General features: G+C 40.6%; 1 protein-coding gene across 28 annotated transcripts in view; it reads right to left on the bottom strand.

The window, feature by feature from the left end:
- Nucleotides 1-25,755, bottom strand: part of Cdc42bpa (CDC42 binding protein kinase alpha) — a 220,323-nt gene that overhangs the window by 173,586 nt on the left and 20,982 nt on the right. For all 28 annotated transcript variants that reach the window (XR_015635049.1, XR_015635050.1, XR_015635051.1 and 25 more), the window contains exon 2: nt 1,362-1,453. Coding sequence is in view for 21 of the 28 variants with exons in the window: in XM_087579827.1 (XP_087435953.1) it covers nt 1,362-1,453 (92 nt within the window). In the remaining 7 variants the exon portion in view is untranslated. The remainder of the gene's footprint in view (nt 1-1,361; nt 1,454-25,755) is intronic.

Below are 25,755 nucleotides of genomic sequence, written 5' to 3'. Positions count from 1 at the left end.
CTGAGTTTGAGGCCAGCCAGGGCTACACAGAGAAACCCTGTCTCTAAAAATCCAAAAATAAAAAAATAAATAAAAATGAAAAAAAGTAAATACACACATATTTTTTAAAGCACATCAAATCTACTGATGCATAAAAAGGATAATACACAACCAAGAGGGAATCATTTTATAAGTCTGCAGATCTCAAGGTTAACACAAGCCAAAGGGCCCAAGTGAGTATGCCTCAATCCTACTTGGGAGGGAGAAGAAAGCAATCACGTGGGGGAGAAGGGACAGGGAGGGTAAAAAGGAAAGTGATCAGGTATGGGAGGAAGGGAGGGAAACAGGATTGAAGCCCTGAGGGGCAGCAGAATGAATGGAAACAGGCAACCTCCAGACAGAGACCTGGGAGGTGAGAGACACTCAGGACTCAAAGGGAGGGACCTTAGATGAAATGCCCTACAGTGGGGAGAGGGAACTTGTAGAGCCCGCCTCCAGTAGAAAGACAGGGCATCAGGTGGAGGGATGGGTTGCCAGCCCACAGTCAAAAACTTTGATCCATAATTGTTCCTGTCTGAAAGAACTGCAGGGACAAAAATGGAGTAGAGCCTGAGGAAAGGAAGTTCAGTGACAGCCCAAATCAGGATCCAGCTCAAGGGGAGGCTCCACTATTACTGATTTGTATTTTCAACATTTAGAAAGTGAAAAATACGCCATTTTAATTAAAATAACCTCAAGAATACCGTGCATGTAGTGTAAACCTGCTCAAAGATGTGAAATCCTCTATAACTAAAAAAAGCTACAAACTTATGAAACCTTAACTAAAAGGAGAAATATAGTGTCCATGGATTAGCTGACTCCTGTCTTAAAATTTCAATTACTTAAATCTTATCTCCAGTTTCAATGGAATCCTAGACCAAATTTCTGATCTGTTTCTCTCTTTCTCTCTAGCATGCACACACTCTCTCTCTCTCTCTCTCTCTCTCTCTCTCTCTCTCTCTCTCCCTCTCCCTCTCCCTCTCCCTCTCTCTTTCTCTCTCTGTGTGTGTGTGTGTGTGTGTGTGTGTGTGTGTGTGTGTGTGTGTAAATGAGAGGCAAGACCAGAAGCAGGAGAATAGACACTACTAGACGCACCAAGAATCTTAGGAGATGAAGTAGCATGAGATAGTATGACCTTGGCACAAGAAGAAAAACAGAAACAAAATTTAGTACATATTAAAAAGTGAAGCATCATAGAAAATTCCATGCAAAATGTTTCATTCACAACATTATTCTCTTTTCTTGTCAGTCATATCAATTGTAACAGCAAGCAAATTATCTCTCACCATTATATAAAACGCCTTCGAAAACGATTAACAAACATTATATAAAATGTCTCTTACCTCACCAAAAGCTCCTCGACCAATCACCTTTAATATTTCGAAGTCTTCTCTATGTAAGCGCATTTGCTTCACTTTAGAAGTGAATGGTTTAGCTGAAACAGAAGAGCAATATCAGTTACTTCCTTAACTAAATGTAATACAAACTAGATATGCAATAGAGGAGTATTGGGGGGGTATTTTTTTGTTTCTTGGTTTTTGTGTGATTGGTTGGTTTGGTTTTTCGAGACAGGGTTTCTCTATAACAGCCCTGGCTATCCTAGAACTCAGTCTACAGACTAGGCTGCTGCTGGCTTCAAACTCAGATCCACCTGCCTTTGCCTTCTGAGTGAGAGGATTAAAGGCACACCATCATTACCCAGCAGATAAGTACTTCTTAAATAATAAAAACTCAAAGTATAATATAGAACTAAATCAAAGTACCTTTAAAATCCAATGAAACTATAGAGTATGAATTAATATCTATAAAAAAGCAATGTTTCCTTATTTATATAAATTAATTTTTGACATTTTTGTTTGTTTGTTTGTTTGTTTGTTTGTTTGTTTGAGACAGGGTCTTGGGCACATAGCCCATATTGGCCTGCAACTCACTGTGTAACCCTGACAAATCTGTAATCATCCTGCCTCTACTTTTACAAGTTTTAGGAGTGCTACTAGGATTACAGACACACACCACCATATTCATTCACTCTCTCTCTCTCTCTCTCTCTCTCTCTCTCTCTCTCTGTGTGTGTGTGTGTGTGTGTGTGTGTGTGTGTGTGTGTGTAAGTGAAAGGACAACTTTGGGTGTCATGAATGAACTGAATAAATGAGTAATAAATTGAACTTCCTGAGAAAACGGTGATGTACATAATCCATTTATATTAATATTATTATATGCTTGCACAAAATCTATTTACTTGTCAGATTCCTATTTCTCATATGTATTAATGGCATTCGCTTATCTTACACTTTTAGGGAATACACTCCTGTGTAAAAAGATACTATCTTTTTTTTTTCTTCTTCTTCTTCTTTTTTTCAGAGCTGGGGACCGAACCCAGGGCCTTGCGCTACCACTCTACCACTGAGCTAAATCCCCAACCCCAAGATACTATCTTTTATTTCCCCCCAAGACTGCCATCCCTTTAACCTTCCCTAAAACATCATTTTAACAACTATGTGCTCACCAGAATCAAATTTTAGTTATTCTGGTTTAAAAAAATAATTTATTTCAATGCTGCCAGTTCACAAAAGGGAGGGGTGGCAAAATGGAAAATTAACAAGACTCTATTATTTACTAAGTAAATGTGCCAAATTCTTGTTTAAAAGTTAGAACCACTAAGTGTTGGCAAGAATATGACTAACAGGCACAGAGATGTGTAACGGAAGGATTGTTAGCTGACTCCGAGGTTCTTGTTCTCTTTCTCATGGTCTTAACAGGACATACTACTATGAAGGCAGCCTTCAGAACCTGAGACATTGTTTGTTTTTGTTTTTGCTTTTGTTTTTAGATAATCCTGTATTTGGCTTTAAGGGTTCTTTCAATACATAGCTGAAATTTCTCTGATTTGATTTCATTCAAAACGTTTCCCTCTGTGTTGGTAAACAACCTTGTCCTCTCTCCTCTGCACTGTCTGCATCTGGCCTAGCACTAATGCACAGCCAGCTCACCAACCTGTGAGGTTTCATCCTTCCCTGTTCACTACAGCACAGCACTCAGTGTGTTTATAAAGTCAGGCATGAAGGGTGTGCCAATGAAACCTTCAACACACAGCACGCTTGGCCATGGCTTCAGGGTCGAGTAAGACATGCAGCACATGCGTCTTTTCAGGGCACTCTTGATAACTGATCCATTTCATGTGGTCATATTACTGTCTCATATTTTCTAATTCTACAAATGACAACTCTAATTAGTATGTAATTTCTTTGAATTATGCATCGTATCAAAATTCAGTGTTTTAGGAATCAGGTTACTAATGGCATTCTTTTGTTTTCCAAACCCTACCATGTGAGCAGGATGGCTACTCCTTACTGAATGGCTAATACTGGTCTCTAAAGGTCTGTTTTCACTATTGTTCCTAACCATTGTTAAAAGTCTGTATACTCACTAACACTCTTCCAATTACAGAATGTTTACTTGATCCTTTCTAAATTTCAGCCAATCTATTTTGTGAATTCTAAATTGAATTTACACCAAATATTAGTAAATAAAGAGGCTAATTGGCATTAACCTCCCTACCTCCAAAAATTTAAGTCATTTTCATATTTATATAGAGACATTAGAGCAAAAACAAAAGAGCAACTAACTATAACAAGATTCTAAACACATATGTACCAGGTAACAGAACCTCAAAATGTGTAAAATTAGAATAATCACACCTTCTTGAAAAGACATTTTACTTAAAATCTATTGATATTTCAAACATACTTCAAAATTTGCCAAAACAACAATATATTTGAGTAAAATATAGACACTGCAAAATATTGTAACTGGACAATATTACCTTGAAACATTTGATTCTACAGATTTTAATATCAAGCCATAAAGCCACTGCAAATAAAATTCAAAATATCAAAAACATAAAAACTAAATTATATGTATATCATACAATTAACTGCAAATCATAAAAGAGAAGCAAAACTGCTAGGCTAGTAAGCTTTGAAATTAAAGGGAAGAAATAAGTAATTAGAAACTACACAGAAAAATACTATGTTAAAATTTTGGGAATGTGGACTAGGCCAGTGCTAATACATACATACATACATACATACATACATACATACATACATACATACATACCAAGTCTCAAATCTGTTTTAAAAAGAGCACTAAAGCCTATATATCACAGTAGACCCTGTCTGTGCCCCATCCCATACCAACAGAATTCAAAACAAAGAGAAAGAAAAATGAATGACATCCCTTAATTTGAAAATAAGTACACAATAAAGAGACTAGCACTGGATAGGTGCTCCTTGGCTAAAAGCCCACATTGCTCTTCCATAGGACTCAAATTTGGTTCTCAGTACTGAGCTCACACCTACCTATAACTCCAGCTCCAGGGGTACCTAATGCCTTTCTGGCTTCTGAGGGTACCAGCACTCTCATGCACATACCCACACAACAGACATGCACACAGGCATTCACAAAGTAATTTTAAAAGTTGAAAAGGATTAAAAAACTATTTATAAAAAGTAAATTTTACAAAATACCACAGTAAGAAATTTAACAAAATTACAATGCCACTAATATTAAATTTAGCAATAAGTACCATACATAGCCTATGTTGCTAAGTATACTGTGACAAAGTATTCTTACAGAGTAGGTAACTGTTTTTCAAAACTAAAAGTCTAAACTCGTCAATAAATAAACTGAATCAGTATGCTGGTCTTCCACAAAGAAACCAGAAACAGTCAACAGCTTCACCAAGTTCTAGTTTTAAAACTGATATTCTGAAGGCACTGAAGAAATCATTGGCACACAGGTATCTCCAGAAGCAAAGAGAAAACACAGCCTCCAAATGAAGCTTTCTATTTATCACTCTTCCAGAACAGCCAAGGTCATGGAGAAATGGCCATTCCTTCAGTCTCTGCTCCAAACTTTGTCTCCATATCCCCTCCTATGAATATTTTTGTTCCCCCTTTTAAAAAGGACTGAATCATCCTCACTTTAGTCATCCTTCTTGAACTTCATGTGGTCTGTGGATTGTATCTTGAGTAATTTGAGCTTTTGGGCTAAAATCCACTTATCAGTGAGTACATACCATGTGTGTTTTTCTGTGATTGGGTTACCTCACTCAGGATGATATTTTCTAGTTCCACCCATTTGCCTATGAATTTCATAAAGTCATTGTTTTTGATAGCTGAGTAGTACTCCATTCTGTAGATGTGCCACATTTTCTGTATCCATTCCTCTGTTGAAGGGCGTCTGGGTTCTTTCCAGCTTCTGGCTACTATAAATAAGGCTGTGATGAACATAGTGGAGCATGTGTCCTTGTTATATGTTGGAGCATCATTTGGGCATATGCACGGGAGTGGCATAGTGGTAGTACTATGTCCAATTTTCTGAGGAACCTCCAGGCTGATTTCCAGAGTGGTTGTACCAGCTTGCAATCCCACCAACAATGGAGGAGTGTTCCTCTTTCTCCACATCCTTGCCAGCATCTGTTGTCACCTGAGTTTTTAATCTTAGCCCTTCTGACCGGTGTAAAGTGGAATCTCACAGTTGTTTTGATTTGCATTTCCCTGATGACTAAGGATGTTGAACATTTCTTTGGGTGCTTCTCAGCCATTCGATATTCCTCAGCTGAGAATTCTTTGTTTAGCTCTGTACTCCATTTTTTAATAGTGTTATTTGGCTCTTTGGAGTCTAACTTCTTGAGTTCTTTGTATATACTGGATATTAACCCTGTATCAGATGTAGGATTGGTAAAGATCTTTTCCCAATCTGTTGGTTGCCGTTTTGTCCTAATGACAGTGTCCTTTGCCTTACAGAAGCTTTGCAATTTTATGAGGTCCCATTTGTCAATTCTTGATCATAGAGCATAAGCCATTGGTGTTTTGTTCAGGAAATTTTCCCCAGTGCCCATGTGATCAAGGCTCTTCCCCACTTTTTTTTTTTAATTCTTTATTAACTTGAGTATTCTTATTTACATTTTGATTGTTATTCCCCTTTCCCGGTTTCCGGGCCAACATCCCCCTAACCCCTCCCCCTCCCATTCTATATGGGTGTTCCCCTCCTCATCCTCCCCCCATTACCGACCTCCCCCCAACAATCACGTTCACTAGGGGTTCAGTCTTGGCAGGACCAAGGGCTTCCCCTTCCACTGGTGCTCTTACTAGGCTATTCATTGCTACCTATGAGGTCAGAGTCCAGGGTCAGTCCATGTATAGTCTTTGGGTAGTGGCTTAGTCCCTGGAAGCTCTGGTTGCTTGGCATTGTTGTTCACATGGGGTCTCGAGCCCCTTCAAGCTCTTCCAGTCCTTTCTTGATTCCTTCAACTGGGGTCCTATTCTCAGTTCAGTGGTTTGCTGCTGGCATTCGCCTCAGTATTTGCTGTATTCTGGCTGTGTCTCTCAGAGAGATCTACTTCCGGTTCCTGTCGGCCTGCACTTCTTTGCTTCATCCATCTTGTCTAATTGGGTGGCTGTATATGTATGGGCCGCATGTGGGGCAGGCTCTGAATGGGTGTTCCTTCTGCCTCTGTTCTAAACTTTGCCTCCCTATTCCCTGCCAAGGGTATTCTTGCTCCCCCCCCTTTTTTTTTCTTTTTCTTTTTTTCGGAGCTGGGGACCGAACCCAGGGCCTTGCGTTTGCCAGGCAAGCGCTCTACCACTGAGCTAAATCCCCAACCCCTCTTGTTCCCCTTTTAAAGAAGGAGTGAAGCATTCGCATTTTGGTCATCCCTCTTGAGTTTCATGTGTTTTGTGCATCTAGGGCAATTCAAGCATTTGGGCTAATAGCCACTTATCAATGAGTGCATACCATGTGTGTTTTTCTGTGATTGGGTTACCTCACTCAGGATATTTTCCAGTTCCATCCATTTGCCTATGAATTTCATAGTCATTGTTTTTGATAGCTGAGTAATATTCCATTGTGTAGATGTACCACATTTTCTGTATCCATTCCTCTGTTGAAGGGCATCTGGGTTCTTTCCAGCTTCTGGCTATTATAAATAAGGCTGCGATGAACATAGTGGAGCATGTGTCTTTGTTATATGTTGGAGCATCTTTTGGGTATATGCTCAAGAGAGGTATAGCTGGGTCCTCAAGTAGTGCAATGTCCAATTTTCTGAGGAACCTCCAGACTGATTTCCAGAATGGTTGTACCAGTGTGTAATCCCACCAATAATGGAGGAGTATTCCTCTTTCTCCACATCCTCGCCAGCATTTGCTGTCACCTGAGTTTTTGATCTTAGCCATTCTCATTGGTGTGAGGTGAAATAACAGGGTTGTTTTGATTTGCATTTCCCTTATGACTAAAGATGTTGAACATTTCTTTAGGTGTTTCTCAACCATTCGGCATTCCTCAGCTGTGAATTGTTTGTTTAGCTCTGAACCCCATTTTTTAATAGGGTTATTTGTCTCCCTGGGGTCTAATTTCTTGAATGCTTTGTATATTTTGGATATCTGATGTAGGATTGGTAAAGATCTTTTCCCAATCTGTTGGTTGTTGTTTTGTCCTAACCACAGTGTCCTTTGCCTTACAGAAGCTTTGTAGTTTTATGAGATTCCATTTGTCGATTCTTGATCTTAGAGTATAAGTCATTGGTGTTTTGTTCACGAAATTTTCTCCAGTGCCCATGTGTTCGAGATGCTTCCCCACTTTTTCTTCTATTAGTTTGAGTGTATCTGGTTTGATGTGGAGGTCCTTGATCCACTTGGACTTAAGCTTTGTACAGGGTGATAAGCATGGATCGATCTGCATTCTTCTACATGCTGACCTCCAGTTGAACCAGCACCATTTGCTGAAAAGGCTATCTTTTTTCCATTGGATGGTTTTGGCTCCTTTGTCAAAAATCAAGTGACCATAGGTGTGTGGGTTCATTTCTGGGTCTTCAATTCTATTCCACTGGTCTATCTGTCTGTCTCTGTAACAATACCATGCGGTTTTTATCACTATTGCTCTGTAATACTGCTTGAGTTCAGGGATAGTGATTCCCCCAGAAGTCCTTTTATTGTTGAGGATAGTTTTAGCTATCCTGGGTTTTTTGTTATTCCAGATGAATTTGCAAATTGTTCTGTCTAACTCTTTGAAGAATTGGATTGGTATTTTGATGGAAATTGCATTGAATCTGTAGATCGCTTTTGGTAAAATGGCCATTTTTACTATATCAATCCTGCCAAACCATGAGCATGGGAGATCTTTCCATCTTCTGAGGTCTTCTTCAATTTCTTTCTTCAGAGGTTTGAAGTTCTTATCATACAGATCTTTTACTTGCTTGGTTAAAGTCACACCGAGGTATTTTATATTATTTGGGACTTCCCCACTTTTTCTTTTATTAGTTTGAGTGCATCTGGTTTTCTGTGGAGGTCCTTGATCCACTTGGACTTAAAGTGACTGTGACTCCTGATCTCTTTCCTAGGTTTTCTATCTCCAGGGTTGTCTTCCTTTGTGCTTTCTTTATTGTTTCTATTTCCATTTTTAAATCTTGGATGGTTTTGTTCAATTCCTTCACCTGTTTGGTTGTGCTTTCCTGTAATTCTTTAAAAAATTTTTGTGTTCCTCTTTAAGAGATTCTACTTGTTTACTTGTGTTGTCCTGTATTTCTTTAAGGGAGTTATTTATGTCCTTCTTAAAGTCTTCTATCATCATCATAAGATGGGATTTTAAATCCAAGTCTTGCTTTTCTGGTGTGTTTGGATATGCAGTATTTGCTCTGGTGGGAGAACTGGGCTCCGATGATGCCACGTGGTCTTGGTTTCTGTTGCTTAGGTTCCTGCGCTTATGGCAATGATTTCTTATACATGAAACAAAATATGCCAGCAAAAATAAAAAAACAGATAAACTGGATCTCATCAAAGTGTAAAACTTTTATTTAAGACACTATTAAGACTCTGTCAGGAGAGAGGAGGAAAAGCCCAAAGATTAATAAAAAATTCACAAAATATACATCAAATAAAGGATTAATACTAGAAGATATGAAGAACAACAAAAAATATCCAATTCAAAACCAGGCAAAGTTTGAATAATGTTTCTCCAACAAGATATATAATAGCCAAGAAGCCTGTGCAAAGATCGTCACCACCATTAATCATTAGAGGGATGCAAACCTAAACACAAGGAGCGATTACTGCATGCTCTACAGACTTTAAATAATTAAATAAAATTAAAACAAAATAACAAATGTTGACAAGGGGTGGGAAATTCAGAATGTTTGCACATTGCTTGTGGGGCTACCTAGGGTTCTGCTGCCTTGAAAAACACAGATGGCTCCTCAAAGAAAGGTACAAATAGATTCACCCTAGGACCCAACAATTCTACCTCTAGATACCCAAAACAAATGAAAGAAGAATTCAAACTACCTGCTCACCAGTGCTCCTTACAGTATTATTCAACAGCCCAAAGGTCAATCAACAAACGAATGCATTAAGAAATGTAGAATAATGCATACATTAAATTATCATCCAACCTTAAAATGGTGGGAAAAATCTGATGTATACTACAATATAGCTGAGTCTTAAAAACATTTTAAGTAAAATAAGTCAGATATTATGCCATTTAATTTTTGTGAAATACTTAGAATGGGAAACTTCATAGAGACTGAAAACAGAGTTCACCATCAGGAGTGAAGAGCAGGAGAAATATAGTCATTGAGTGATTACCGGATTTCTCTTTGGTATAATGATGCAGTTTTGGAAATAAGATATCAATAATGTTTTCCACTGTCATAAATATAATGCTTCTGAAATGTACATTTAAAAGTAGCTACAGTAGAGCCCAGGCACTCGAGGCACCCCTGTAACCCCAACATTTATGACGTGGGAGGAGGAGGATCAGGAACCCAACACCAGCCTCAGCTGCACAGCAGGCCAGGCTCGCGGCTGCTTGTGCTGCATGAGGATCTGTCTCCAGACACCACAGCCATTAAAAGGGGGCGGGGAACGACAAATTTCACATTATATACATTTTTGTAACTTGTAAATTCTTAAATTATCAAAGCCACTGAATTATAACAAATAGGTTAACTAATTCATCTATAAACCAAACATTTATAAAACTGTTCAAAGAAAAAAAGGATCAAATGTTTAAAATAAAACTATAAACAAGTCTGATAAAGCAAACTGACATACACAGACTTCTTGGAACTGAAAACAAAAACTAACTCAAAATAATGAGTGTCCAGCCCCTGCACCTGAAAGGAGCGTAAGCTCAGCTATGCTACAGGACCACAAAACCAAAGTATCAGCAACCCATAGTTTACTGTGTCCCAAGTCTGAATTAGAAATCTAAAAGAATGTTGAAGGATACTTCAAATTAAATATGCCTACTGACTATTCTAATTTAATGATAAAGAACAAAGCCTAAGAGGTGTCTATAGATGGGTATGCAGTTACCTTGCCATAATGTGCTACTCTTAACAATACGAAGAAAATGAACAAGGATGCAGTGGAGAGCTATAACCACTGGGCAATCCGATCACAATGTCTAGAGGAATTAAAGAGACTCACTGTGATGTTATAATTGAGAGTTAGAAACTCAGTAGTAGAGCTTTAAGGCATTGTACATGTCTATTACCTGAGTGGTTCCTATCTCTCCACTGCACTTGAAAATACTGGTGAGATTCAATTCACTTCTAAAAGTTCGTCAGCAGTATTTAACAAAAATGTTTTATACATGTTTATTTTTAAAGTAAAGGTCAGCGCACATACAACAATCCCACAGAAAAATGTTGAGTGCATAAAGCACAAGCTACGCCATTATAAGAATGTAAGTTCGGGAAACCCTCAGAGAGGCAGACACGCCTGGGAAACCAGAAGAGACTGCACTCTGCATACACATCTCGGACGCCAGAGGAAAACACCAAACGCCATCTGGAACCCTGGTGCACTGAAGCTCCCGGAAACACAGATCTTCCTGGTTGCTGCTGCCACGGAGAGCTCTCGGGCAGCACCCCGCGAGCAAACTTGAGCCTCGGGACCACAGGTAAGACCAACTTTTCTGCTGCAAGAGACCTGTCTGGTGATCTCGGGACACACAGAGGCAGAATTCCTCTAGGACCGGGCACCTCCTGTGTTTACCAGGAGTCCCACACCCACGGATCCCGGCCTGAAGCAGCTCTCTGCTCCCAGACACCGTGGGAGAGAGACCCGACCGCCTGGTCAGGTGGGCACTCCTGAGGCTGCAGAGCGGAAGAGACCACCAACACTGCCCACCCCTGCCCACATCCCTGGCCCAAGAGGAAACTGTATACGGCCTCTGGGTTCCCGTGGGGGAGGGCCCAGGAGCGGCAGGACCGCTGCGTCTGAGACACCACCGGAACCTGAAGGAAACAGACCGGATAAACAGTTCTCTGCACCCAAATCCCGTGGGAGGGAGAGCTAAACCCTGAGAGAGGCAGACACGCCTGGGAAACCAGAAGAGACTGCACTCTGCATACACATCTCGGACGCCAGAGGAAAACACCAAACGCCATCTGGAACCCTGGTGCACTGAAGCTCCCGGAAACACAGATCTTCCTGGTTGCTGCTGCCACGGAGAGCTCTCGGGCAGCACCCCGCAAGCAAACTTGAGCCTCGGGACCACAGGTAAGACCAACTTTTCTGCTGCAAGTGACCTGTCTGATGAACTCAAGACACAGGCCCACAGGAACAGCTGAAGACCTGTAGAGAGGGAAAACTACACGCCCGAAAGCAGAACACTCTGTCGCCATAACAGGCTGAAAGAAAACAGGAAAACAGGTCTACAGCACTCCTGACACACAGGCTTATAGGGCAGTCTAGCCACTGTCAGAAATAGCAGAACAAAGTAACACTAGAGATAATCTGATGGCGAGAGGCAAGCGCAGGAACCCAAGCAACAGAAACCAAGACTACATGGCACCATCGGAGCCCAATTCTCCCACCAAAACAAACATGGAATATCCAAACACACCAGAAAAGCAAGATCTAGTTTCAAAATCATATTTGATCATGATGCTGGAGGACTTCAAGAAAGACGTGAAGAACTCCCTTAGAGAACAAGTAGAAGCCTACAGAGAGGAATCACAAAAATGCCTGAAAGAATTCCAGGAAAACATAATTAAACAAGTAGAAGCCCATAGACAGGAGTCACAAAAATCCCTGAAAGAATTCCAGGAAATCATAAATAAACAAGTAGAAGCCCATAGAGAGGAGTCTCAAAAATCCCTGAAAGAATTCCAGGAAAACACAATCAAACAGTTGAAGGAATTAAAAATGGAAATAGAAGCAATCAAGAAAGAACACATGGAAACAACCCTGGATATAGAAAACCAAAAGAAGAGACAAGGAGCTGTAGATACAAGCTTCACCAACAGAATACAGGAGATGGAAGAGAGAATCTCGGGAGCAGAAGATTCCATAGAAATCATTGACTCAACTGTCAAAGATAATGTAAAGCAGAAAAAGCTACTGGTCCAAAACATACAGGAAATCCAGGACTCAATGAGAAGATCAAACCTAAGGATAATAGGTATAGAAGAGAGTGAAGACTCCCAGCTCAAAGGACCAGTAAATATCTTCAACAAAATCATAGAAGAAAACTTCCCTAACCTAAAAAAAGAGATACCCATAGACATACAAGAAGCCTACAGAACTCCAAATAGATTGGACCAGAAAAGAAACACCTCCCGTCACATAATAGTCAAAACACCAAACGCACAAAATAAAGAAAGAATATTAAAAGCAGTAAGGGAAAAAGGTCAAGTAACATATAAAGGTAGACCTATCAGAATCACACCAGACTTTTCGCCAGAAACTATGAAGGCCAGAAGATCCTGGACTGATGTCATACAGACCCTAAGAGAACACAAATGCCAGCCCAGGTTACTGTATCCTGCAAAACTCTCAATTAACATAGATGGAGAAACCAAGATATTCCATGACAAAACCAAATTTACACAATATCTTTCTACAAATCCAGCACTACAAAAGATAATAAATGGTAAAGCCCAACATAAGGAGGCAAGCTATACCCTAGAAGAAGCAAGAAACTAATCGTCTTGGCAACAAAACAAAGAGAAGAAAAGCACACAAACATAACCTCACATCCAAATATGAATACGACAGGAAGCAATAATCACTATTCCTTAATATCTCTCAACATCAATGGCCTCAACTCCCCAATAAAGAGACATAGATTAACAAACTGGATACGCAACGAGGACCCTGCATTCTGCTGCCTACAGGAAACACACCTCAGAGACAAAGACAGACACTACCTCAGAGTGAAAGGCTGGAAAACAACTTTCCAAGCAAATGGTCGGAAGAAGCAAGCTGGAGTTGCCATTCTAATATCAGATAAAATCAATTTTCAACTAAAAGTCATCAAAAAAGATAAGGAAGGACACTTCATATTCATCAAAGGAAAAATACACCAAGATGAACTCTCAATCCTAAATATCTATGCCCCAAATATGAGGGCACCTACATACGTAAAAGAAACCTTACTAAAGCTCAAAACACACATTGCACCTCATACAATAATAGGAGGAGATTTCAACAGCCCACTCTCATCAATGGACAGATCATGGAAACAGAAATTAAACAGAGATGTAGACAGACTAAGAGAAGTCATGAGCCAAATGGACTTAACGGATATTTATAGAACATTCTATCCTAAAGCAAAAGGATATACCTTCTTCTCAGCTCCTCATGGTACTTTCTCCAAAATTGACCATATAATTGGTCAAAAAACGGGCCTCAACAGGTACAGAAAGATAGAAATAATCCCATGCGTGCTATCGGACCCTAAAACTGGTCTTCAATAACAATAAGGGAAGAATGCCCACATATACGTGGAAATTGAACAATGCTCTACTCAATGATAACCTGGTCAAGGAAGAAATAAAGAAAGAAATTAAAGACTTTTTAGAATTTAATGATAATGAAGGTACAACATACCCAAACTTATGGGACACAATGAAAGCTGTGCTAAGAGGAAAATTCATAGCGCTGAGTGCCTGCAGAAAGAAACAGGAAAGAGCATATGTCAGCAGCTTGACAGCACACCTAAAAGCTCTAGAACAAAAAGAAGCAAATACACCCAGGAGGAGTAGAAGGAAGGAAATAATCAAACTCAGAGCTGAAATTAACCAAGTAGAAACAAAAAGGACCATAGAAAGAATCAACAGAACCAAAAGTTGGTTCTTTGAGAAAATCAACAAGATAGATAAACCCTTAGCCAGACTAACGAGAGGACACAGAGAGTGTGTCCAAATTAACAAAATCAGAAATGAAAAGGGAGACATAACTACAGATTCAGAGGAAATTCAAAAAATCATCAGATCTTACTATAAAAGCCTATATTCAACAAAACTTGAAAATCTGCAGGAAATGGACAATTTCCTAGACAGATACCAGGTACCGAAGTTAAATCAGGAACAGATAAACCAGTTAAACAACCCCATAACTCCTAACGAAATAGAAACAATCATTAAATCTCCCAACCAAAAATAGCCCAGATCCAGACGGGTTTAGTGCAGAATTCTATCAGACCTTCATAGAAGACCTCATACCAATACTATCCAAACTATTCCACAAAATTGAAACAGATGGAGCACTGCCGAATTCCTTCTATGAAGCCACAATTACTCTTATACCTAAACCACACAAAGACACAACAAAGAAAGAGAACTTCAGACCAATTTCCCTTATGAATATCGACGCAAAAATACTCAATAAAATTCTGGCAAACCGAATCCAAGAGCACATCAAAACAATCATCCACCATGATCAAGTAGGCTTCATCCCAGGCATGCAGGGATGGTTTAATATACGGAAAACCATTAACGTGATCCATTATATAAACAAACTGAAAGAACAAAACCACATGATCATTTCATTAGATGCTGAGAAAGCATTTGACAAAATTCAACACCCCTTCATGATAAAAGTCCTGGAAAGAATAGGAATTCAAGGCCCATACCCAAACATAGTAAAAGCCATATACAGCAAACCAGTTGCTAACATTAAACTAAATAGAGAGAAACTTGAAGCAATCCCACTAAAATCAGGGACTAGACAAGGCTGCCCACTCTCTCCCTACTCATTCAATATAGTTCTTGAAGTTCTAGCCAGAGCAATCAGACAACAAAAGGAGGTCAAGGGGATACAGATCGGAAAAGAAGACGTCAAAATATCACTATTTGCAGATGATATGATAGTATATTTAAGTGATCCCAAAAGTTCCACCAGAGAACTACTAAAGCTGATAAACAACTTCAGCAAAGTGGCTGGGTATAAAATTAACTCAAATAAATCAGTAGCCTTCCTCTACACAAAAGAGAAACAAGCCGAGAAAGATTAGGGAAACGACACCCTTCATAATAGACCCAAATAATATAAAGTACCTCGGTGTGACTTTAACCAAGCAAGTAAAAGATCTGTACAATAAGAACTTCAAGACACTGAAGAAAGAAATTGAAGAAGACCTTAGAAGATGGAAAGATCTCCCATGCTCATGGATTGGCAGGATCAATATAGTAAAAATGGCCATTTTACCAAAAGCGATCTACAGATTCAATGCAATCCCCATCAAAATACCAATCCAATTCTTCAAAGAGTTAGACAGAACAATTTGCAAATTCATCTGGAATAACAAAAAACCCAGGATAGCTAAAACTATCCTCAACAATAAAAGGACTTCAGGGGGAATCACTATCCCTGAACTCAAGCAGTATTACAGAGCAATAGTGATAAAAACTGCATGGTATTGGTACAGAGACAGACAGATAGACCAATGGAATAGAATTGAAGACCCAGAAATGAACCCACACACCTATGGTACTTGATTTTTGACAAAGGAGCCAAAACCATCCAATGGAAAAAAGATAGCCTTTTCAGCAAATGGTGCTGGTTCAACTGGAGGTCAATATGTAGAAGAATGCAGATCGATCCATGCTTATCACCCTGTACAAAGCTTAAGTCCAAGTGGATCAAGGACCTCCACATCAAACCAGACACACTCAAACTAATAGAAGAAAAACTAGGGAAGCATCTGGAACACATGGGCACTGGAAAAAATTTCCTGAACAAAACACCAATGGCTTATGCTCTAAGATCAAGAATCAACAAATGGGATCTCATAAAACTGCAAAGCTTCTGTAAGGCAAAGGACACTGTGGTTAGGACAAAACGGCAACCAACAGATTGGGAAAAGATCTTTACCAATCCTACAACAGATGGAGGCCTTATATCCAAAATATACAAAGAACTCAAGAAGTTAGACCGCAGAGAAACAAATAACCCTATTAAAAAATGGGGTTCAGAGCTAAACAAAGAATTCATAGCTGAGGAATGCCGAATAGCTGAGAAACACCTAAAGAAATGTTCAACATCTTTAGTCATAAGGGAAATGCAAATCAAAACAACCCTGAGATTTCACCTCACACCAGTGAGAATGGCTAAGGTCAAAAACTCAGGTGACAGCAGATGCTGGCGAGGATGCAGAGAAAGAGGAACACTCCTCCATTGTTGGTGGGATTGCAGACTGATACAACCATTCTGGAAATCAGTCTGGAGGTTCCTCAGAAAATTGGACATTGAACTGCCTGAGGATCCAGCTATACCTCTCTTGGGCATATACCCAAAAGATGCCCCAACATATGAAAAAGACACGTGCTCCACTATGTTCATCGCAGCCTTATTTTTAATAGCCAGAAGCTGGAAAGAACCCAGATGCCCTTCAACAGAGGAATGGATACAGAAAATGTGGTACATCTACACAATGGAATATTACTCAGCTATCAAAAACAACGGCTTTATGAAATTCATAGGCAAATGGTTGGAACTGGAAAATATTATCCTGAGCTAACCCAATCACAGAAAGACATACATGGTATGCACTCATTGATAAGTGGCTATTAGCCCAAATGCTTGAATTACCCTAGATGCCTAGAACAAATGAAACTCAAGATGGATGATCAAAATGTGAATGTTTCACGCCTTCTTTAAAAGGGGAACAAGAATACCCTTGGCAGGGAAGAGAGAGGCAAAGATTAAAACAGAGACTGAAGGAACACCCATTCAGAGCCTGCCCCACATGTGGCCCATACATATACAGCCACCCAATTAGACAAGATGGATGAAGCAAAGAAGTGCAGACCGACAGGAGCCGGATGTAGATCGCTCCTGAGAGACACAGCCAGAATACAGCAAATACAGAGGCGAATGCCAGCAGCAAACCACTGAACTGAGAACAGGACCCCTGTTGAAGGAGTCAGAGAAAGGACTGAAAGAACTGAAGGGGCTCGAGACCCCATATGTACAACAATGCCAAGCAACCAGAGCTTCCAGGGACTAAGCCACTACCTAAAGACTATACATGGACTGACCCTGGACTCTGACCTCATAGGTAGCAATGAATATCCTAGTAAGAGCACCAGTGGAAGGGGAAGCCCTGGGTCCTGCTAAGACTGAACCCCCAGTGAACTAGACTGTTGGGGGGAGGGCGGCAATGGGGGGAGGGTTGGGAGGGGAATACCCATAAGGAAGGGGAGGGGGGAGGGGGAAGGGGATTTTTGCCCGGAAACCGGGAAAGGGAATAACACTCGAAATGTATATATGAAATACTCAAGTTAATAAAAAAAAAAAATGGAAAAAAAAAAAAAAGAATGTAAGTTCGGATCCCCAAACCCACAGGAAGACTAGCATGTGAGTCAGCACACTGAGTCGGGATGACTAGCCCTGAATGTGGGAAGGCACCATGCAGTTGGCTGGGCACGCAGATGAAAACAAAAAGTGGGAGAGGGGCAATAACTGTCTGTGCTCTCCTGCACACTCTCTCTGGCGCTCTCTCTCTCTGGCGCTCGCGCTCGTTCTCTCTCTCTCTCTCTCTCTCTCTCTCTCTCTCTCTCTTTCTCTCTCATTCTTTCAGAATAAACTTTTTTTTGGTTGCTGTCACCACCATCAGTCTAAGAAACCATATTTCAGGTCCCTTGACCTTGTGTCTGAGATTTAAACACACCTCACCTCCCACCAAAGGACTCAGGCCTTCAGCCTTGACTCAGGATTGTAGCATCATCATCCTTTATTTTGAAGCTTTGAAGTTCAGAGACGTGTGAAGTTCAGCATGACGGTGTTCCCTAAACCATCCAGCCTACATGCAGCCATTACAGAATTCTTCAGTCCCCTCTACAGTATGTGATTACTTGAGCCAACAGAACAAATACAGGCACACACATGGATAAGACAGAAACAGAGACAGACAGACAGACAGACAGACAGACAGACAGACACACACACACACACACACACACACACACACCTACCTTATGAGCCAATCTAATAGTACATGCCATTTCTGTTTCTCCAGCCACTTGGAGCAATGCAACTAAGAAGCAGAAATAAATGTCTAATCAAAACTGTAAAGAATGGAATAGATCTCAAATATCAGTAGAAGTTACAGAGGCATAAAGGACAGACAGATGGCTCAGCAGTTAGGAGCACTGACTGCTCTTCCAGAGGGCCCAAGTTTCATCCCTAGCCCAATATGGCAGCTCACAACCATCTGTAACTCCAGCTCCAGGGCAATGCCTTTTTCTGCCCTCCATTGGCACCAGGCATATGGGATACAGACAAAAATGCAAGCAAAACATGTATACACTTAAAATAAATAATTTTTTAAAAAATTAGAGAAGCTGGAGAAGTAGCTCAGTGGTTAAGAGAGCTGGTTATTCTCCAGGGGACCAGGGTTCGACCTACATGATAGCTCATAACTGTCTATAATTCCAGCTCCAGGGGATTCAACACCTTCTGGCCTGTGAAGGCACCAGGCACACATGTGAGACACAGACATACATGCAAGGAAAACATTATACACATTAAGATAAACTTTTAAATTTGTTTTTAATTTAAAGCATATTGGTCCTAGCACAACCCCTAAAATCTAGATCCACAAAGAAATGAGTTAATGCTGGTGACCTAACCAGAGAAATGGAATCAGTATCCCCAAAAAAGATAGGCCTAAGACACCTTCTTCAGATAATGGAATAACATGAATCCTGATCCTTAACACCTAGGACAGAGCCAAGTGGTGCTGGAAGAGAAGAACAAATGTGGTTCTGTAGGCATGGTGATACGCCTTGGTAATTCTGTCCTTCAGAAGACTGAGGTAGGAAAATCATGAGTTCAAGGTTAGCCTGGGATCTATAACAACACCCTTTATCAAAAATAAAGCAAATCTGGTAATCCAATAAAAGATCCTTAGAATTCTAAGACTTCTAAGCATTCTAGAGATAAGAACATGGCTAAACCAAGGCTAGATCTCAATGACAAAGTACTCATGTAGGATGTGTAGGGCCCTGGGTTCCACTCTCAGCACCACCAAAAATTAGTGGAAAGGAAGAAAAACTGAAGCGAAAACTTAAGGGTTCTTGGGAAAGTCGGTTGGATGGTGTGCTGCTGGGGCAAACACATGAAGGAACGCTTCATTAAAGTGGACACAGGTGTGAAAGGCTAAGGCAGGCTCCTAAAGGAGACGCAGGTGAAAGGATGTTCCGCTAAAGCAAATGCATGAAAAGACATGTGATGAAGGATTCTTTGCTAGCGACACACATGCACTGGTCCACCTTACACTGCAGAGTTAACTGACCTCCATTTGTCGGGACTCCATAAAGAGAAACACACTAAAAAAAAAATTATGGTCTGTAGTGGTTTCTTGCCACGTCTATGGACCTGGGCTGATTGGTAAAGGGATGTCAGCTGAGGCAGATGCACGTGTCGTGACAAGACTCGTGGTAAGGCAAGATCGTGGAGGATACGTTATGTTAAAAGAGGACTCAATGGACAGTGAGGGGAGCTTGCTTGGCTTGGCTGTAGAGTTGGCTGTGCAACAATTGTTGCACAGATTTGATGATCTTTTCACTGAGAGAGGCACAGACAAGAACTTTCTCCTGGTGTTCCTGTTGGCCCTGGTCCCTCCTGCTGATTCCTGTTTGCTATCCCAACTGAAAGAGTGGGACCTCCTCTATGTAAATGCTGGAGGAGGAGGGGAGCACAGAGCTGCAAAAGCATCTCCTATGGAGGACCTAGTTGAGGACTGCCTGAGATACCAAGGATTGCTGGTGCAGACAATGCCAGCCAATCGGGAACTGCTGTTTAGAAGAGACGCTTTCTTGGGACCAATGGGGCGGAGGTGAAGAGTATTAAAGGAGCTTGCAGCAGTGATTCTCACCTACTCCTGGTGTCTGTGTCTTTGAATCTGCACCACCTCACCTCCAACCCCCAATGGCAGGTAGGGTCGGGCAGCAAGTAGTCCAGGACACAGACAACCAGGTAGCGTTGACTATTATCGAACTGGACTTCTGGTATATCCATGAAATGTTGACAAGTAGATCAAGCTGTCACTGCTGACCTGTGAAATGAACGGATTTCCTGACTACTCAGAATTTGCTCCAAAGAACCTTAAACAAGTCCACTTGCCCCCTCTTGTCCTTTCTTTCACACTATCACTGGTGGGTGGTGGGCTAGAAGGAAAGTCTAAGCATTTAAGAACCATCAAGTCCAAGTGGATCAAGGACCTCCACATCAAACCAGATACACTCAAACTAATAGAAGAGAAAGTGGGTAAGAGCTTTGAACACATAGGCACAGGGGAAATTTTCCTGAACAGAATACCAATGGCTTATGCTCTAAGATCAAGAATTGACAAATGGGACCTCATAAAATTGCAAAGCTTCTGTAAGGCAAAGGACACTATCAATAGGACAAAATGGCAACCAACAGATCAGGAAGAGAGCTTTACCAATCCTACATCTGATAGAGGGCTAATATCCAATATATACAAAGAACTCAAGAAGTTAGACTCCAGAGAATTAAATAAACATATTTTAAAAAATGGGGTACAGAGCTAGACAAAGAATTCTCAGCTGAGGAACATCAAATGGCTGAGAAACACCTAAAGAAATGTTCAACATCTTTAGTCATAAGGGAAATGCAAATCAAAACAACCCTGAGATTTCACCTTATACCAGTCAGAAGGGCTAAGATCAAAACCTCAGGTGACAACGGATGCTGGCGAGAATGTGGAGAAATAGAAACACTCCTCCATTTGCAAGCTGGTACAACCAATCTGGAAATCAGTCTGGAGGCTCCTCAGAAAATCGTACATAGTAATACCTGAGGATCCAGCTATACCACTCCTGGGCATATACTCAAAAGATGCTCCAACATACAACAAGGACACGTGCTCCACTATGTTCATAGCAGCCTTATTTATAATAGCCAGAAGCTGGAGAGAACCCAGATGCCCTTCAATAGAGGAATGGATACAGAAAATGTGGTACATCTACACAATGGAGTACTACTCAGTTATTAAAAACAATGACTTCATGAAATTTTTAGGCAAATGGATGGAACTAGAAAATATCACCCTGAGTGAGGTAATCCAATCACAAAAGAACACACATGGTATGCACTCACTGATAAGTGGATATTAGCTCAAAAGCTCGTAATACCCAAGATACAATTCACAGACCACATGAAGCTCAAGAAGAAGGAAGACCAAAGTGCTGATACTTCAGTCCTTCTTAGAAGGGGGAACAAAAATACTCACAGGAGGATATGTGGAGACAAAGTGTGAAGCAGAGACTGAAGGAAAGGTCATCCAGAGACTTTCCCCACCTGGGGATCCATCCCATATACATACAGGCACCAAACCCAGACAATATTGCAGATGCCAAGAAGTGCATGCTGACAGGAGCCTGATATAGCTGTCTCCTGAGAGGTTTTGCCAGAGCCTGACAAATACAGAGGCAGATACTCATAGCCAACCATTGAACTAAGAACTGGGTCCCCAACGGAGGAGTTAGAGAAAGGACTGAAGGAGCTGAAGGGGGTTTGCAACTCCATAAGAACAACAATATCAACCAACCAGGACCACCCCCTCCCTGACCCAAGAGCTCCCAGGGACTAAACCACCAAGAGTACACAGGAATGGACCCATGGCTCCAGTCGCATATATAGCAGAAGATGGCCTTGTTGAGCATCAATGGGTGAGGCTCTTGGTCCTGTCAAGGCTCGATGCCCTAGTGTAGGGGAATAACAGGGCAGGGAGGCAGGAAGGGGTGGGTGTGTCGGTGGGAGACCACCCACATAGAAGCAGGGGGAGGGAAGATAAGATATCGGGTTTCTGGAGGGGAAATGGGGAAATGGGATAACATTTGAAATGTAATACATAAACTATCCAAGAAAAAAGAAAAAGAAATAAGTCATGAATTTAGGATAGAATGGGCAAGGCAGGAGTGATGTAGAAGCCATGCTCATATATGGAGTTCTAGAAAACAAACTGAAAAAATACATACCAAAGCAGGTATGGGAATCCAGCCATTGAATAGATTCACAAAGTATAAGACCATTATATTCTTCTTGCTATATTATTTCTTTTTGAAAAAAGTTATGTTTTAGATATAAGTTTTATTTTTAAAAATTAAAATGTTTATGCAAATATAAAAAAGAACCATCATTAAAATACTTTGAAAAAATTAAAGTTACAAAAAACTAATTCTTATAAATTCATGGGCCCTTGTTAACCACATTTATTTGCTGCTTTAAAACCTGATACTCTGCAAGTCATAGGCCAGCCCTGGCAATCACTCTCCTCTTGGCTAATGCTCAGTCAGGGTAAGTATAAAACTCACGTTCTGTCATTTGAGCCAATGGCATAAAAGTACTTGAGAGTGCCAGGGAAGGGGCTTCTTCCCTGAAGAGTGAGAAATAAGACTAATCCCTTCCCCAAAGTCCCTTACTTTTACGTAAGATGCTACTGTAATGATGTCCTCTTTCATGAGCTAGCTGTCTTGGGTCAGGACACACGAGACTTCAGAGACCTTCTAAATCCAACACTAGTGTTGCTGAGCCAGGACCTGACCTGGGACCGCCCTAAGGCCTTCTTGCTCAGTAGGGAAGGTCCAATATCCGAAGCCTCTGACGGTTGGACTCTTTGGATGTACAGCCAAGCACATCCAGCTACAAATACTAAAAACAAACTCAAAATGTAATTCTGTCTCTCCTATGACCGATAAGCTATGGAAGCTCTGGGAACTGTATCGTTAGTCAAAAATTTGTGTTCATGTTTCTAAACAGAGACTATGCATGGTCTGACATTTTTTTAATTTCTTTTTACTTAGAACTCATAATTTTCAAATTCAGTCCTTACTTAACAAACTCAGTATTTTATATTCGTTTCTCTCTTCCATAGTTTTTAAATTCAAAAACATAAGCAAAACCCCAACTCCAACTCTCCTTCTAAAAGACTATGACTCAACCTAAGTAATCCTTAATAAACAAGACCATTTAATAATGAGAGTAACAGTGCCCAGGGTCAGAGGTCATTTCTGTGAGGGAAAAGGTTCATAGAGACTCTGTGAGAAGAGAATCTACTTCTATTACTGAAAACACATAAATCCCAAGTGTTTAGAAGAGCTTAGCCGCTAAGACACACTTAAGGGGTAGGGCTACTGCTGTGTGGTAGGAAGAGGAGGAAGTAGAACAAACAGGAGAAAGAGAGGGAGACAAGGAAAGAGGAGCTGGGTGGGATCCACTTAATAAAACTCTCACAGACCAGTGGAAATATATTTGGCTTTACAGCAATCCTGTTGTATGTACCTCCTCAAACAGCTGATCAAAGTCAACACCATGAGTTGGGAAGGTGAATGCCAGGTGGAGTGAGGAGCAAGGGAGAAGTGTCCAGTGGCCGTGTTGCTATGGAATTCTTTCATTCTATTCTTTATAAGAGCTGGGATCCAGGAGTAGACACTACCAATGTTATCCCAATCAGATTCTGTTTCTCCCAATTGAAAGAAACAGTAGAAGTTACACGCAGGAGCCTCTGGAGTTGCACAGGGAATAGCAACTGACTTACACGCACAGCATGATGTGCAGCTCCAGTACTGACACCAGTAAGGAAAAAATGCCCCAGAAGGGGGTGGAAAACTGAATTCAGAAAATATGTCGAATTACTTCAAAAGATAGTGACAATATGTACAAAAATAAATACAGAAAATGTATTTAAATGATAAAATGTATATCCACATAGATTTGTATTTCCAGTAAATATGAACAGCTTGCATGCACCAGTTAAGATATGTAAAGCTAACTTTTGAGATGAGAGCTACACCCAAGCTGTGTGGGTTAAGCCCAGGGCATTTCTTACTATCCCTAGGTGTAGGCCTGGAAGCTTCTAGCCTCTGTACAATCTAATCTTCTGCAAGCCCAGACCTTAAAGGCTTCAGCTTCCAGCCTCCCTCTGCCAACCTAGGCCGAGTATGCTTCCAGCCTGAGACTTATTGCGAATACCCTCACCCTTTCCAGTTCTTTCTGAACTCCAGCTGGCTGGTTGAACTCCGCTGTTCTAGCACAAACTCCTCTCCAGGCTGACTGGTTCAATCAGCTTACTCTAGGCTTCTCACTGAACTGCTCTACTTGGCCTCAAACTAACTCTGAAAGTCTGTTCTAATCGTCTGGCTCCTTCTTGTTCTCTGGCTTCAAAGGCCTCTGCTGACCTGCACTGAACTCATGAAAAACTCCACTGCACTGCACTGCACTAAACTTATGACCTCCCAACTAACAGACACGCTTTGCTGCACTGCCCCTTAACTCCCCGTGCTGCTCTGAACTACCTCTGCCTTCCTGTGCTGAGAGATGAACAAATCCTATCTCTGATTCATTCTGTCAAATCTGTCTCTGACTCAACTTTGTCTCAACTTTGTCTGACCCTCAATTAGATGTCCCTTTCAAACATGGCTGCCTCCCTCTACAAACTAACCTTACCTTCAGTGTTATGAATTATGAAGGTATGTTCTAAGGGCATGTCTGTGTTTCAGTCAGAACAGTCATGTTGCTGGATTAAGATCCTCTACAAAAATATAAATACTTCATACTGAGGAACAAAAATATAGTTATATGGGGTTGGGGATTTAGCTCAGTGGTAGAGCGCTTGCCTAGGAAGCGCAAGGCCCTGGGTTCGGTCCCCAGCTCCGAAAAAAAAGAACCAAAAAAAAAAAAAAAAAGTTATATGCTGTTTCTAAGAGCCATTTATATTCTCTAATACAGAAAAAAATATAAATGAAAGGGTTTTTTAAAAAGATAAACCAAGTGAATAATAACCAAATAAAGATATATTACCTACATTTTAATAAAGATAAAGGAGGAAGTTTAAGGCCAAAAGGCCTACTGTACATGATGATCACTAAATAAAAAGTATGATGACCAGGAAAAATAATAATTCCACTCTTCATGAACCTAATTAATCTTATCTCAAAATATATGATGAACAAAAATTTACAAAGAAAACTGGCAAATCTTCTATTAAGGTATAATTTTAATATAGGTTATTCAGTAATTGACAGGTAAAGCAATCAAAAATTTGAGAAACTGGAGCAACAAGCTGGATCTAGAAGACATGGTATTTTGAAAACCATAAAGAATGTATAAATATTACATAAATGGTAGTATGATACAAGGCAGAAAATTTTAAACTAATGACATTTGAGCAGTATAAATAAAAAAACACTGATATGCCAAAAGAGAAAACAGAAATAGAAAACACTTAAAATGGAACAAAACTTAACCAAAAAATAAATAAATAAATATAAGAAGCCAACATGTGAGATCAACCGAGATGGTGTCTAGAAAGCCATAGTCAGGGCTGGAGAGATGGATGGCTCGGTGTTGACGGCCCTGCTGATGCTGGAGGCCATGCAGATGTTTGTGGTCTGTGCTGACACTAGAAACCTACAACCCA

This window comes from Rattus norvegicus, chromosome 13, assembly GCF_021556685.1.
Source record: "Rattus norvegicus strain SHRSP/BbbUtx chromosome 13, alternate assembly SHRSP_T2T, whole genome shotgun sequence".
Classification (NCBI taxonomy): Eukaryota; Metazoa; Chordata; class Mammalia; order Rodentia; family Muridae; genus Rattus; species Rattus norvegicus.
This window is presented reverse-complemented; position numbering and strand designations above follow the sequence as displayed.